Below are 14,245 nucleotides of genomic sequence, written 5' to 3'. Positions count from 1 at the left end.
CACTGCAATGGCAGAAATCGAAGAGGAACTAAAGAGCCTCTTGATGAGGGTAAAAGAGGAAAGTGAAGAAGTAGATTTAAAAGTCAACATTCAAAAAGCTAAGATCATGGCATCCAGTTCGAGCACTTCAAGGGAAATAGATGGGGAAACAACGACAGACTTTATTTTCTTGGGCTGGAAAATCACTGCCAACACTGATTGCAACCATGAAATTATAAGATGCTTACTCCATGGAAAAAAAACTATGACAAACCTAAACAACTTATTCAGAAGCAGAGACACAACTTTGCCAACAAAGGTCCGTACAGTCAAAACTATGGTTTTTCCAGCAGTCATGTACAGATGTAAGAGTTGGACCATAAAGAAGGCTGAGCACCTAAGAGTCAATACTTTTGCACTGAGGTGCCGGAGAAGACTCAAGAGTCCCTTCAACAGCAAGATTAAACCAGTCAATCCTATAGGAAATCAGTCCTGAAAATTCATTGGAAGGACTGTCACTGAAGCTGAAGCTCCAATACTTCAGCCACCTGATGTGAAGAACTGACTCACTGGAAAAGGCCCTGATGCAGGAAAGACTGAGGACAGGACAAAAGGATGAGATGGTTGGGTGGCATCACTGACTCAATGGACATGAGTTTCAGCAAACTCTGTGAGATAGTGAAGGATAGGGAAGCCTGGAGTGATGCATTTGATGGGATTGCAGAGTCGGACATGATAGGGACTGAAAAATACAACTAAACTAAGATGACAGATAAGGGGCGGTGGGGGGGGGGGGGGTGGTAATTTACACAGGAAAGTCACTTAGAAGACCCAAGAAGTAACCAAAGCAGGTTGTATACACACACACACATATATATACATATATGATTTGTACTTGAAGAATTGTTTGCTTATATAACTTTCTTAGCATTTACTTCTCATAATGCATCCTATTATACTGGTGTAAGAATATCTTCACACTACTTGCTGCTTTTAGAGGAAGAAGATCACTATTTTCAGGGTTTAAGGGGATCGCATCACTTTTTTTGCTGTTGACTTTTCAGATTGCAATGGAAGTTTCAGGTGTCAATGCCCTGATTTTTACATGGAAAACAGATTGCACGTCAACTGTTTTCCTAGGATTGGTACATGGAACACGGAGTTATGCTGTTCCATTGTTTTGTTACAGGGTTTTTTGGAGATGATCTACTTTGTGATACAGTTCTTCCAAGTGAAGTTGTAGGTGGCTCTGAAAAGAGCCTTTGGGTTTGGTATTAGCACTTGGTGTCGACAATTTATGCCCTCTCCCCGCGGATGCGGCGGGCAAGCTGGATGTCCTTGGGCATGATGGTGACGCGCTTGGCGTGGATGGCACAAAGGTTGGTGTCCTCGAAGAGCCCCACCAGGTAGGCCTCGCACGCCTCCTGCAGCGCCATCACCGCCGAGCTCTGGAAGCGCAGGTCGGTCTTGAAGTCCTGCGCGATCTCGCGCACCAGCCGCTGGAACGGCAGCTTGCGGATTAGCAGCTCCGTGGACTTCTGGTAACGGCGGATCTCTCTCAGGGCCACCGTGCCGGGGCGGTAGCGGTGCGGCTTCTTCACACCGCCGGTGGCCGGCGCACTCTTGCGGGCCGCCTTGGTGGCCAGCTGCTTACGCGGCGCCTTACCGCCGGTGGACTTGCGGGCAGTCTGCTTAGTACGAGCCATCACGACGAATCCGAAAAACTGTTGCAACTCAAGCCTGGCTCTTCTTGCTCCTATTTATAAAGGCGAAGTCATCCTGATTGGTCCGAATCTTCAAATTTCGCGCGGTGAAAGAAGGAACTGGATAAGCCTTGTGATTGGCTACCAGTTCTCACTTTGGAAAACCTTGATCTTTTGATGTATTTTCTCTGTAAATTCTCCATCTATTCACCCTGTATTTTATGTGCTTTATATTTACCTTAATTGGTTTTAATCCCTTTGTTCGAGATTAAGTTTGGGAAGAGACAAAAAAGAAAGTCCCACAGATCCGCGCCCTTTCAAAAACTCCATTTCTGAAAGTTATTGATCGAGTCCAGCTTCGTCATTTATCAGAGGTTCTAATTTTGAATAAATGTTTTATTTTTGCAATGCAAGTATCGTATTACAGAATTTCCAACCTTTCAACAAACATTGCCATCACTTTCAGACACTCTGTTCCTAGGAAACACGAAAATACTACCGCTGTTGAAATGTGACGATGCTGCTGCTGCTGCTGCTGCTAAGTAGGTTCAGTCGTGTCCGACTCTGAGCGACCCCACAGACGGCTGCCCACTAGGCTTCCCCGTCCCTGGGATTCTCCAGGCAAGAATACTGGAGTGGGTTGCCATTTCCTTCTCCAACGCATGCAAGTGAAAAGTGAAAGTGAAGTTGCTCAGTCTTGTCCGACTCCTAGCTACCCCATGGACTGCAGCCTACCAGGCTCCTCCGCCGTGGGATTTTCCAGGCAAGAGTACTGGAGTGGGTTGCCATTGCCTTCTCCGACGATGCTGAATCTTGGTAAATCTTAAATGTTTGATCAAGCCAAACTGGAAATGCCAATGGCTTAATTCTTAAAACATTTCAGCATTTAGCAAAATTTTATGTTCTCTTTTCTACAATTACTAACTCGGTAACTTAATTTTGGCCGAAAACTAGAATCATAAATTTATATTGGGCTTTCGTCTCTTTAGGTCCACATCGAGGACGAAACAAGCCCCACAAGTAGATATTTATGTTCAAAACATTAATCCTTTACAGTTTTGAAAACGGAAACTTTTTTTCTTACCTAGTGGCTGAGGATATCCAGGGTTCCTTCCAGTTAAACAGCCAATCAAGAAATAGGATCGAAATCGCCTTATTTGCATACAACATTTCTACTGGCTGACTTGATCCAATCAGCGATTGCGATAGATCAAGCATCTATTTGCATAGAAGCCCTACAAAAATAGGCCGGCACTATAAACCGCATTATTCAGTTTTCTCTGTCAGTTTATTTTGTCTGTCATTCTTCTATCATGCCTGAGCCGGCTAAATCTGCTCCTGCTCCGAAGAAGGGCTCTAAGAAGGCGGTGACCAAGGCACAGAAGAAGGATGGGAAGAAGCGCAAGCGCAGCCGCAAGGAGAGCTACTCCGTGTACGTGTACAAGGTGCTGAAGCAAGTACACCCGGACACTGGCATCTCGTCCAAAGCCATGGGCATCATGAACTCCTTCGTCAACGATATTTTTGAGCGTATCGCAGGCGAGGCATCGCGCCTGGCGCATTACAACAAGCGCTCAACCATCACATCCAGGGAGATCCAGACCGCCGTGCGCCTTCTGTTGCCTGGGGAGCTGGCCAAGCATGCCGTGTCTGAGGGCACCAAGGCTGTCACCAAATACACCAGTTCCAAGTAAATGTTTTTAGGAGCTGTCAAACCCAAAGGCTCTTTTCAGAGCCACTCACGTTTTCCCAAAGGGCTGTAATACTGGATATTGTTGTAACCTCTAGGGGAAAAATAATGCTGAACTTCAAAGTTGGCTATGTTATGAATTTATGATTTTAATTTTTCAGAAAATTTCCTCTTAGTAATTCTCATAACTAGATAACTTGATCAGCTTAAAAGAAATGGGCTATTTCAATACAAAAAGACAGACCATTTCTAACTAGTATAAACTATAAACCTCTGGAGATTGAGTCACAACAGCCACTAACCTCTTTTCCCTGAGCAATTAGCAACTATTTGCTTGCTTCCCTTGTTAGATGTGGTCTCTGGTTGAATTCCTAACAATGGGATAAGAGTAAACTTTTACATTTGTGGGTCTGGGGCATAATAGCCTCCCAGAAAGACTTTACATGCTCTTTCTCTTCCCAGGGCAAAAGTGTTTTAGAAGGGCCAAACTAATGCTAACACCAATGTTACCAAACCAAGACTTAAGTACAACTTTGGCTTCTCTAGAAATGGAATCTTTACTGTTCAACCAGAAATTGCCTAATCACCAGTTAGATAGACTAACAGACCCCTGTCATCCCCTAAAGCAGCAGTCTCCACCCTTTTGGGCGCCAGGGATCGATTTCATGAAAGAATGTTTCCCCATACTGGGTGGGAGGATGGTTTGGGGATAATTCAAGCCCATTACTTTTTTTTTTTTGGGGGGGGGGGGGGGGGCGGGGATGCTGTATGCTCAACTTTTTTGAATTGCTCATTTTTTCTTTTTTTAAAAATTATTTTATTTATTTTAATTTGGGGCTAATTACTTTACAATATTGTAGTGGGTTTTGCCATACATTGACATGAATCAGCCATGGGTATACATGTGTCCCCCATACCGAACCCCCTTCCCACCTCCCTCCCCTTCTTGGCCCTCAGGGTCCTCCTAGTCCGCAGGCCCTGAGCACCCTGTCTCATGCATCAAACCTGGACTGGCCATCTATTTCATATATGGTAATATACATGTTTCAAATCATCCCACCCTCACCTTCTCCCACAAAGTCCAAAAGTCTATTCTTGGTGTCTTGTTTGCTGTCTCTCATGTAGGGTCATCATTACCATCTTTCTAAATTCCATATATATGCGTTAATATACTGTATTGGTGTTTTTCTTTCTGACTTACTTTACTCTGTATAATAGGCTCCAGTTTCATCCACCTCATTAGAACTAATTCAAATACATTCTTGTTAATAGCTGAGTTTCCATTGTGTATATGTAGCACAGCTTTCTTATCCATTCGTCTGCCAATGGACATCTAAGTAGCTTCCATGTCCTGGCTATTGTAAACAGTTCAAGCACATTACATTTAGTGTGCACTTTATTTCTATTATTATTACATTAATAACAGGCATTAGATCCTGGAGGTTGGGGTCCGCTACACTAAAGAATGGCATCCTTGCAATAATCAACCCAGTTTTATTCCTAGTATAATTTCCCTGTTCCTGCTCCTTTCTGCCTAGAAAAACCTTTAATTTCATATAGCTCCTCGGAGCTCCTTTCCGTCTGCTAGATTGGCAGCTGCCAGATTCATGAATCACTGAATAAAACCAATAACATTTCTAACATGTAGTCCTTGGAATTCTATTTTTAACATGTGAAAGCAATGTGTTAAGATAATTGAGATACAAATATAAAAGGACACAGAGGTGGGGGCATCATCCCTGGTGGGCCAGTGATTAAGGTTCCATTGATTCCACTGCAGGGGGCACAGGTTCTATCCCTGGACAAGGAGTTAAAAATCCCATGGCCAGGGGTGGGGGGAAAAAAGGCACATGGGCTCCAGAATCACTGTTTGGAAGAAAGAGTTGCCTGCTGATCTAGAATACCCTTTTGGATCTCACAAAAGCAGAGAATAAACTTGCAATAAGCCTTTAAGGTTGTCAGTTAAAAATAAATAAACCAAAAGTTGAGAATTATGTTTTATTCAGCAGGTATACCAAGGATTGAAACCCATGAGACAGCCTCCCGGAAAGCTCTAAGGGACTATTCTGAAGAGGTAAGGGAGAACCAAGATATATAGGAGTTGGGGGTGGGAAGAGGGAAGCGGGTACTTAAAGCATCAAAAAATTACGGTTAATTAAAGAAAACAGACATTTCAAGCTAGTGAATTTTTCATACTTTTCTAAGTCTGAGAAGATCCAAGAGTCTGGGCTGATTGAAATCATTCCTTTGATATGTAACTTAACTACCTAGGGCCAGTATCCTATTTTTCTTCATCCTGAATCCACTCAGTGTGCACAGTTGTGGGGATGGGGTGGCAGTTTCAGAGGCTTAAGGCTAGATGGCTGCCACATCCTTTGTTTACTGATACAGCAAGTGACATTCTTCATCCACAAAGTTTGGAAATTTACCTTAATATACCCTCCACCATGATAATCTCTATTTTCTAAAAGGAAGTTCAGTTACTTGCTGCTGGATCTCAAACCTTGTAGAACCAGATGGCTAGCAACATTCTTTAGTTGGCAAAGGACAGAGGAAATATTCTTCCAAGACAATTTCATAGTTATTTGGCAAAACCTGAACAACACCAGTTTCCTGTCCTTCCTTGAACACTGCTAAAAAATGAGAGTAATTAACAGCCTACACACCCTAATGAAAGTCTCTGCATTTGAACTGCAGTCTCTCCCAATAGGAAGGGTTCAGAAGATACATGATCTCTTGCTTCAATGCCAAGATTCAGTTATAGCTTAGATCAGCACTTGATAACATGCATCATTTTTATCATAAATAAATTTGTTTTCTTTCAAAAAATCATGCATTTTGCCATCAAATCATCACCATTTTGAAGGTTTTCGTATGGAATTCTATTAGCCATGAGCCAAAAGATGAACAGTTTTATTTATATTTGGAGACTCATTAGTAAATATCCAATATAATCTTAGAAACTGTACTTATTACAGTGTATAAAGCCTTTTTAGAAATATTACATTTGAATTCTCTTTTTTCTGAAAAGTGAAACAATGGTAGTGATTATTTGGAACCTCAAAATATCTTACTTTTGGGACTTCCCTGGTGGTCTAGTGGCTAAGACTCCATGCTCCCAATGCAGGGGACTCAGGTTCCATCTCTGGTTGAGAAACTAGATACCTCTGCTGATAATAAAAAGCTCTCATGCTGAAACTTAAAAAAAAAGAAAAAGAAAAAAAACCCATGTGCTGCAACTAAGACCCATTTTGGTTAAATACCCTTTTTTAATCTTACTTTTCATTTTAAATAAATTGTCACAGAATTAATACTCTCCCCAATGACTAGTACTTCTTGAACTAGCTGGCAGTTGTCTCCCTCGGGTTAGTACTCATCTATTTCTGCTCTGGCCTCAGTTTATTTTCTGTGTTGGGGCCAGTGTGAGGAAAGCAGGAGAGACTCCATCTTGAAGCCTGTCATCTGTCTTAAAGACTGGATATGAACTGGGCCTGAACCCTGCCCAAGAGTGAAGAAACCACTGCTAGTGAAAACCAGGTCTTCTGGAGACTTCCTCCCTACAGATGACAAATGGAGATTGTAGTTGAGGTCAGGATGCCCCTGTTAGCTTAACCATGGAGACATGCCCCCTGATGTATAATCACTGTTCCCCTGCTTTAACCTTGTTTGTTCTCCTAGCACCTACTTGTAAAACTCAATCATATACAACAAAGAGGTTGCTAACATGTAACCAGTCACATAGTGGGGGATATAAAACTGGACCTCTCAGAAACATCAGGGTCCTTGTTGGGAACTGATTCCCCTTGGACTCGCTGGCATAATAAACTGTACTCCTTGAGTGTCCTCCGAGGTGTGTTTTGTGACTCCAGATTCCACAACATCTGAATTGAATGTATTCAGAAAACTGGAGTAAGATTTTTGGGGCTGGTGGGGGTGGGGGTGCAATGTGTAAACTCATTGATGAGCTATCCAGAAACTCCAGCTTGTGAAAGATGAAGAGAAAGTTGGTTCTATCCTGTGGCCATCATTCCAAGTAATGCTTCCAACATGGGACCTTTGCAATCATTGTTTCCTTTGTGAAGAATGATCTTTCTACAAAGTATGAAGATCCCACTCCTTTCCATATTTCATGCCACTGGCTTTCATGTCTCGTCTCAGTTGTGAAGTCTTCCCCACTTACCCTATTTAAAATGGCAACTGTCCACTACCCATCTCCCACTCTATGACAGTCCCTAATCCCCTTGGACTCTTTATGTTTTCTTAATTCTCTTGACCTACCAAAATACTGTGTTTATCTTTGTTCATTTTCTCTCGGTGAACTCCACACAGAAAGATCTCTGCCATGTTATGCACTGTTCTTTCCAGCACCTAGAACATTGTTGAGCACACAGTAATCATTCAAAAAGGTTTTGATGAATGGATGGATGAGGTAAAAGGAAAATATGCATGTAACACAAAATGCCTTCCATTCTCTAACCCCAAAGATAAAATCCATGACAGATTTAACAAAATGAACCACTATAGAAGGTATTCCCCCTCATTATGCTTCTGTTTCTTCATCATAGTATTTGAGGTAACATGCCCCCCCCCAACCCACAGAGTTATTGTGAAGATTAAATTAAATAATCCATGCAGAAACTCAGGTAGACTTTGACTTTATAAAGTCATGAATCTTTTACCAGCTGGACAGCTCCAAAAGCCATTATTGTTAGCATCTCTTTTTGGTAACTGACATAACAATCAAGAGTGCTATACGGAGCACAGCTTGAATTCAGCCAGATCTGCTGCTGGCTGGAGGACCTGGTGAAATAAAGCTGGAAAGCTCACCATTTTCCCTTATACAGAAACTCTTTGCCTGGTTCTGAAAGACATTTGAATTCACAACCCCAATAAATCAAGTTTGGTACCTGAGAGCAAACAATTTGCCTGTGGTCATAAAACTAGTAAATTGAAGTATGAATCAACTTTAACTCCAAAGGTTTATATTTTATGAATAATTTTCTCTTTTCTCCCTAACTATAAATCTCCCAGATCAGCCTCTATTTTCAAGGTCTGAATAGCACAAAATGAAGAAAACTGGGCTTTGATTTTTGTGCTGGAGCACAATTGAACCAACTAAAAACCACTCCAGTATTCTTGCCTGGAGAATCCCATAGACAGAGAAGCCTGACAAGCCACAGTCCATGGGATCACAAAAGAGCTAAACAGGACTGAGCACACATGCAGTAAGAATAAAGCTGCTGCTGCTGCTAAGTCGCTTCAGTCATGTCTGACTCTGTGTGACCCCAGAGACGGCAGCCCACCAGGCTCCCCCGTCCCTGGGATTCTCCAGGCAAGAACACTGGAGTGGGTTGCCATTTCCTTCTCCAATGCATGAAAGTGAAAAGTGAAAGTGAAGTTGCTCAGTCGTGTCCGACTCTTAGTGACCCCATGGACTGCAGCCTACCAGGCTCCTCCATCCATGGGATTTTCCAGGCAAGAGTACTGGAGTGTGGTCCCATTGCCTTCTCTGAAGAATAAAGCAGAACCTGATTAAATGAGAGAAAAGGACACAAAAACTCCTGTGTTCAACTTCTCTCAAGTTCTTCCATTTCACTCAGAACAAATGCTAAATTCTTTACAGAGGTATACAAGCCCCTACAGGATCATGCTTCCTTTCATTTCTCTGCTTTTTAATCTCCTCCTACAGTGCCCAGCCCTTTCCACATAGCCACCCTAGCTCTTCAGCATTTCTTTGTCCTTTTACCCCAGCTTGCCTCTTCACCTTTCAAAGCTTTGCTGAGATAACTGGCTTCCTAGTGCCATCTTCACTGGTTACCTTACCTAAATTTCAACTCTCCATAAGAATTCTTATTCTTGCTTTATTGCACTCATTTATTACATATATTTGTTTATCTGACTTATTGTTTATTCCAGAGTCAAATATAAATTCCATGAGAGCAAAGAATTTTGTCTGTTTGGATCTCATCTGAATATATTCCCAATGCATAGAACAGCATCTGGTACTGTTATAAACTCAATAAATATATGTGGAATGAATTAAAAATTTATCAACCTTAGATATTGTTTGTTGAGAGTTATCATGACATCATAATTAGGTTTTAAAATGGTAGATGTATATTAAAATGCTACCAGAGGAAATGATACAATTTCCTCAACAGTCATCAAGGCAACAATCAAGGTAGAAGAGGTATAGATAAAACATATTTGTCTGGTGTTGGTGATGTTGAGGATGGGTAAACTTTTATCTATACTTCCATATATTCTCAAATGTTGCATAATAAAAAAATAATAATTGAGAATGAAATTATATGGGTGATGGGAGATAAACTGATAAATAAATTTTTAAAAGACTACGGAGAAGTCTTTAAAAGACCATCGAAAAGCCCAAATAGGACATTGTGCTGATCTGTACAGGAAAGACCCAATGTGAAGACAGAATCAGACACGACTGAGCAACTAAGCACAGTACACACCACAGATCTAGAATAATACTCCTTGAAATATCCCTGCTGCTACTGCTAAGTCGCTTCAGTCGTATCCGACTCTGTGCGACCCCATAGATGGCAGCCCACCAGGCTCTCTTGTCCCTGGGATTCTCCAGGCAAGAACACTGGAGTGGGTTGCCATTTCCTTCTCCAATGCATAAAAGTGAAAAGTGAAAGTGAAGTCGCTCAGTCGTGTCCAACTCTTCGAGACCCCGTGGACTGCAGCCTACCAGGCTCCTCCGTCCATGGGATTTTCCAGGCAAGAGTACTGGAGTGCGGTGCCATTGCCTTCTCCCTGAAAACCTGGTAATGTCAACTGCTGAAAGCAGCTCCATTTCTCAATATGCTGTTGGCTGTGAAAGTTGCTTGGTCATGTCCGACTCTGCGACCCCACGGACTACAGTCCATGTAATTCTCCAGGCCAGAATACTGGACTGGAGAGCCCTTCTCTACTCCAGGGGATCTTCCCAACCCAGGGATCGAACCCAGGTCTCCCACAATGTGGGCAGATTCTTTACCAGCTGAGCCACAAAGGAAGCCCATTTCTCAATATAGACTCACAATCTCAATATAGACTCAGGTGTTATGTGCAATTCCTTGAGAGAAATTTCAATTTGTATAAATAAATGTAGTTTACTAGGAGTTCACAGTATGCTTTTCTTGAAGAGACCAAAAATACCATCCCTCACCCTACTCCAGGCTTAATTTATTTTTTTAAACATGACTGACAAATAGACTTCTGAAACTAGCATTCATAAATCAGCTGCGGTGAACTTCGTACAATGTAGACTGTGACTTAGTAGACATGAAGGGTCCGAAAACCTGCCATTTCGAGCAAATTTCCAACTGACGCTCATGCTGCTGTCACAGACACTTTATGAGTGGTGAAATTGTAGAAGTCATCAGCATGGCTCTTCCTGGAGTGCTGCCACCAATAAGCTTATCAGAAATACTGATTGGGTGATCTTTTTTTATATAAGTCACTGTCAACAAAAGTGCCCTGACTGCTCTCTGTGTAAAACGACCTTTTATAGGGAAGCCAAAACTGTCTCACTTTGAACCTGGCTGTGATTGGAACTGAGCAAATTGAGGTTTCAGAAACAGGCAGCAAAAACAAATGCTCTAGTTTCTCAACTGTCAATGCCCAAATATATGAAACTACATAAACACGACTTATTGTCAAGTTTAATAATCTCCCAGTTCACCTGCCTAAGGTCCTCATATTCCACTTTCCAAGACAGAAACCAACTTACTACCTTTGAGTAACTTCTGCACACTACCTATCAACAGTATATAAAGCCAACCAAAAGGAAACGCAGTAGATCCTTTTGTATGTTCACTAGGTACCCCTTAGAAATAAGCTGGCCAATTATTTAAAGATGCCCAAATCTAAATCTGCTTGCATCCCGAACCAAAACACTCAAGACGCTAAATTTTAAATGACAGCTATTTTAAAGAAATTGTGGGTGGCTCTTAGAAGAGCCTTTTTCGTTGGAGTGAGGCAGTTGTGGAAGCTTTACGCCCTCTCCCCGCGAATGCGGCGGGCAAGCTGGATGTCCTTGGGCATGATGGTGACGCGCTTGGCGTGGATGGCACAAAGGTTGGTGTCCTCGAAGAGCCCCACCAGGTAGGCCTCGCACGCCTCCTGCAGCGCCATCACCGCCGAGCTCTGGAAGCGCAGGTCGGTCTTGAAGTCCTGCGCGATCTCGCGCACCAGCCGCTGGAACGGCAGCTTGCGGATTAGCAGCTCCGTGGACTTCTGGTAACGGCGGATCTCTCTCAGGGCCACCGTGCCGGGGCGGTAGCGGTGCGGCTTCTTCACGCCGCCGGTGGCTGGCGCGCTCTTGCGGGCCGCCTTGGTAGCCAGCTGCTTGCGCGGTGCTTTACCACCGGTGGACTTGCGGGCTGTCTGCTTAGTACGAGCCATGGCGATACAGAGGAAGAAAGACTAAATATGTGTCGAGAAAGACATTCCGTTTATATATACTCAGAAACAGTCTGATTGGTCTTACTCTAGTTCAAAACTCCCGCGGAACAAATCCATTGGCTGAAGAGTCACTGAAGTGATTGGTCAATTTCTAAAGATTCTGATTGGATGAATTAGTTCACTTTTCAATCCTCCTTTTTGTTGAAGTCTGCTATCCAAAGGAGCTAATATTCTAGTTCTAAATTCAGGGCTTCTCAAACTATAAATAAGGAACCACTTGGACATCAGGAAAGATGCCTGTTCTGATTCAGATCTATGTAATGGGGCTGAAATTCTGAGGATCAAGCTTTAGAAACAGGTTTACTTGTATTCTCTTTTTTTCTCAATGGTTATTTTTCTGTTGTGAATTTAGATTGCCTTGGACAGCCACTTCCTAGCTCCATTAGGAAATCACAGGGAAAGCGACAGGCCAGAGGTGAGCGGCAAAAATGCGAAGAAAAAAAGAAGAAAAAAATCATTGACTTTCCCGTAGTGGCCAAATGGGATTTATGCTTCAGTTTGTTATAGCAGAAACTAGTAGCCTCCATTTTAGACTCTATTCTTTGAGCCCACTCTGACAGATGATTTTCTTTCTTGCTTACCCGCACTTTGAAAACGATTACTTTATGGTTAGAATTTACTATGCACTTGGTGTTTATTTCTCCGAAAAAACACCCTTTTGTGAGCATATTTCATTCCAGAAAGTCTCGGTACAATAAGCTCAAGGACCACCAGAGACAACCACCCGGGCCTAACTTAACCAGCGTAGCTAATTTTGAAATTTCCCTGTGAAAATGAGCACAAACTTGCACCCTTACCGACGGCCCTATTTCCCACTCCTAGACTATAGAAGTTTTCCAGTAGTCATGTATGGGCGTGAGAGTTGGACTATAAAGAAAGCTGAACGCCGAAGAATTGATGCTTTTGATCTGTGGGGTTGGAGAAGACTCTTGAGAGTCCCTTGGACTGCAAGGAGATCCAACCAGTCCAATCCTAAAGGAAATCGGTCCTGGGTGTTCATTGGAAGGACTGATGTTGAAGCTGAAACTCCAGTACTTTGGCCACCTGATGCGAAGAGCTGACTCACTTGAAACGACCCTGATGCTGGGAAAGACTGAGGGCAGAAGGAAAAAGGGATGACAGAGGATGAGATGGTTGGATGACATCACCGACATGAGTTTGGGTAGGCTCCGGGTGTTGGTGATGGACAGGGAGGCCTGGCATGCTGCAGTTCATGGGGTCGCAGAGTCGGACACGACTGAGCGACTGAACTGAATTGAGATTGTATAAAATTCCTTCCTACTCTTTTTCAAGGGAGGGCAGAGTCAAAGCAATAATAACTACCATTTTCTACTTCACCCTAACTGTCACCAGGCTTCCATTCGGCACCAGTGAACAGAAATTGATTTATTTGAAAAGCCCGCACTGATCTCAGGGGTCCTTTCCTTTTGCTGTTTCAAAAGACCGTAGCCTGACATTCCAGGCTACCACCACTACCCGCATTTTTTGGCACGGTAGCAATGTTTCCTTTTTGTCTAGAAAAACAGCCACTCCAGCTTTTGTAAACGTTACCCTTGCTATTGAAACTACCCATTTTCCTGTATAAATTCATTTTCCTCTATCACATTTGGAGCAGTCCCGTCAAGGAGAAAGGATAACTTCGGGTGAACATGCTGTAGTACCTACCCAGTAGCTTCAATGTTTAAGTATTATAACGCATAGACCGAGTACTGTTGTTTACGAGCTCTTTTAAATGTGAGAATGTGGATGGCTCTTAAAAGAGCCTTTGGGTAAAAGGTTGTAGCGACACACACTGAGATCTAGGTAGGTTCACTTGCCCTTGGCCTTGTGGTGGCTCTCAGTCTTCTTGGGCAGCAGCACCGCCTGGATGTTGGGAAGGACGCCACCCTGAGCGATGGTGACTTTGCCCAGCAGCTTGTTGAGCTCCTCGTCGTTGCGGATTGCCAGCTGCAGGTGACGCGGGATGATGCGGGTCTTCTTGTTATCCCGGGCCGCGTTGCCCGCCAGCTCCAGGATCTCGGCTGTCAGGTACTCCAGCACCGCTGCCAGATACACCGGAGCGCCAGCCCCGACCCGCTCGGCATAGTTGCCTTTGCGGAGCAACCGATGCACTCGGCCCACAGGGAACTGGAGTCCGGCTCGCGAGGAGCGAGTCTTCGCCTTAGCGCGTGCTTTGCCGCCCTGTTTTCCACGACCAGACATAATGAAACACCAGAAACAGGCTGAGACCCAGAGAAATGGATCCTCAACGCACAAAAAGCTAGGTAATTATACTCTCCGGTGGTTTGGTAAAACAGCCTATGCGATTGGCCAAACACAAATCCAAGCCAATCAAAAGCCAGATCTGAAGCAACACCTGCTAATTTACATAGGGAGCTTGTAGTGAAAAGGTCAAATT

General features: G+C 43.3%; 4 protein-coding genes across 4 annotated transcripts; 1 reads left to right on the top strand and 3 right to left on the bottom strand.

Moving 5' to 3' along the window:
• Window positions 1-1,217: 1,217 nt before the first annotated feature.
• Window positions 1,218-1,723, bottom strand: LOC139179012 (histone H3.1). The gene has a single exon (XM_070778291.1). It carries the CDS (start codon window positions 1,683-1,685, stop codon window positions 1,275-1,277), a length of 411 nt encoding a protein of 136 aa, XP_070634392.1. The 5' UTR covers window positions 1,686-1,723; the 3' UTR covers window positions 1,218-1,274.
• Window positions 1,724-2,942: 1,219 nt separating this feature from the next.
• LOC109577386 (histone H2B type 1-C/E/F/G/I) lies at window positions 2,943-3,424 on the top strand. The gene has a single exon (XM_019986304.2). The coding sequence runs from the start codon at window positions 2,996-2,998 to the stop codon at window positions 3,374-3,376; it is 381 nt and encodes a 126-aa protein (XP_019841863.1). The 5' UTR covers window positions 2,943-2,995; the 3' UTR covers window positions 3,377-3,424.
• Window positions 3,425-10,908: 7,484 nt separating this feature from the next.
• Window positions 10,909-11,822, bottom strand: LOC109577383 (histone H3.1). The gene has a single exon (XM_019986302.2). It carries the CDS (start codon window positions 11,785-11,787, stop codon window positions 11,377-11,379), a length of 411 nt encoding a protein of 136 aa, XP_019841861.2. The 5' UTR covers window positions 11,788-11,822; the 3' UTR covers window positions 10,909-11,376.
• Window positions 11,823-13,554: 1,732 nt separating this feature from the next.
• On the bottom strand, window positions 13,555-14,098 carry LOC109577385 (histone H2A type 1). The gene has a single exon (XM_019986303.2). The coding sequence runs from the start codon at window positions 14,047-14,049 to the stop codon at window positions 13,657-13,659; it is 393 nt and encodes a 130-aa protein (XP_019841862.2). The 5' UTR covers window positions 14,050-14,098; the 3' UTR covers window positions 13,555-13,656.
• Window positions 14,099-14,245: the final 147 nt, after the last annotated feature.

Source organism: Bos indicus, chromosome 23 (genome assembly GCF_029378745.1).
Source record: "Bos indicus isolate NIAB-ARS_2022 breed Sahiwal x Tharparkar chromosome 23, NIAB-ARS_B.indTharparkar_mat_pri_1.0, whole genome shotgun sequence".
Classification (NCBI taxonomy): Eukaryota; Metazoa; Chordata; class Mammalia; order Artiodactyla; family Bovidae; genus Bos; species Bos indicus.
The sequence above is the reverse complement of the archived record's forward strand: the minus strand, read 5'-3'. Positions and strand labels throughout refer to the sequence as shown.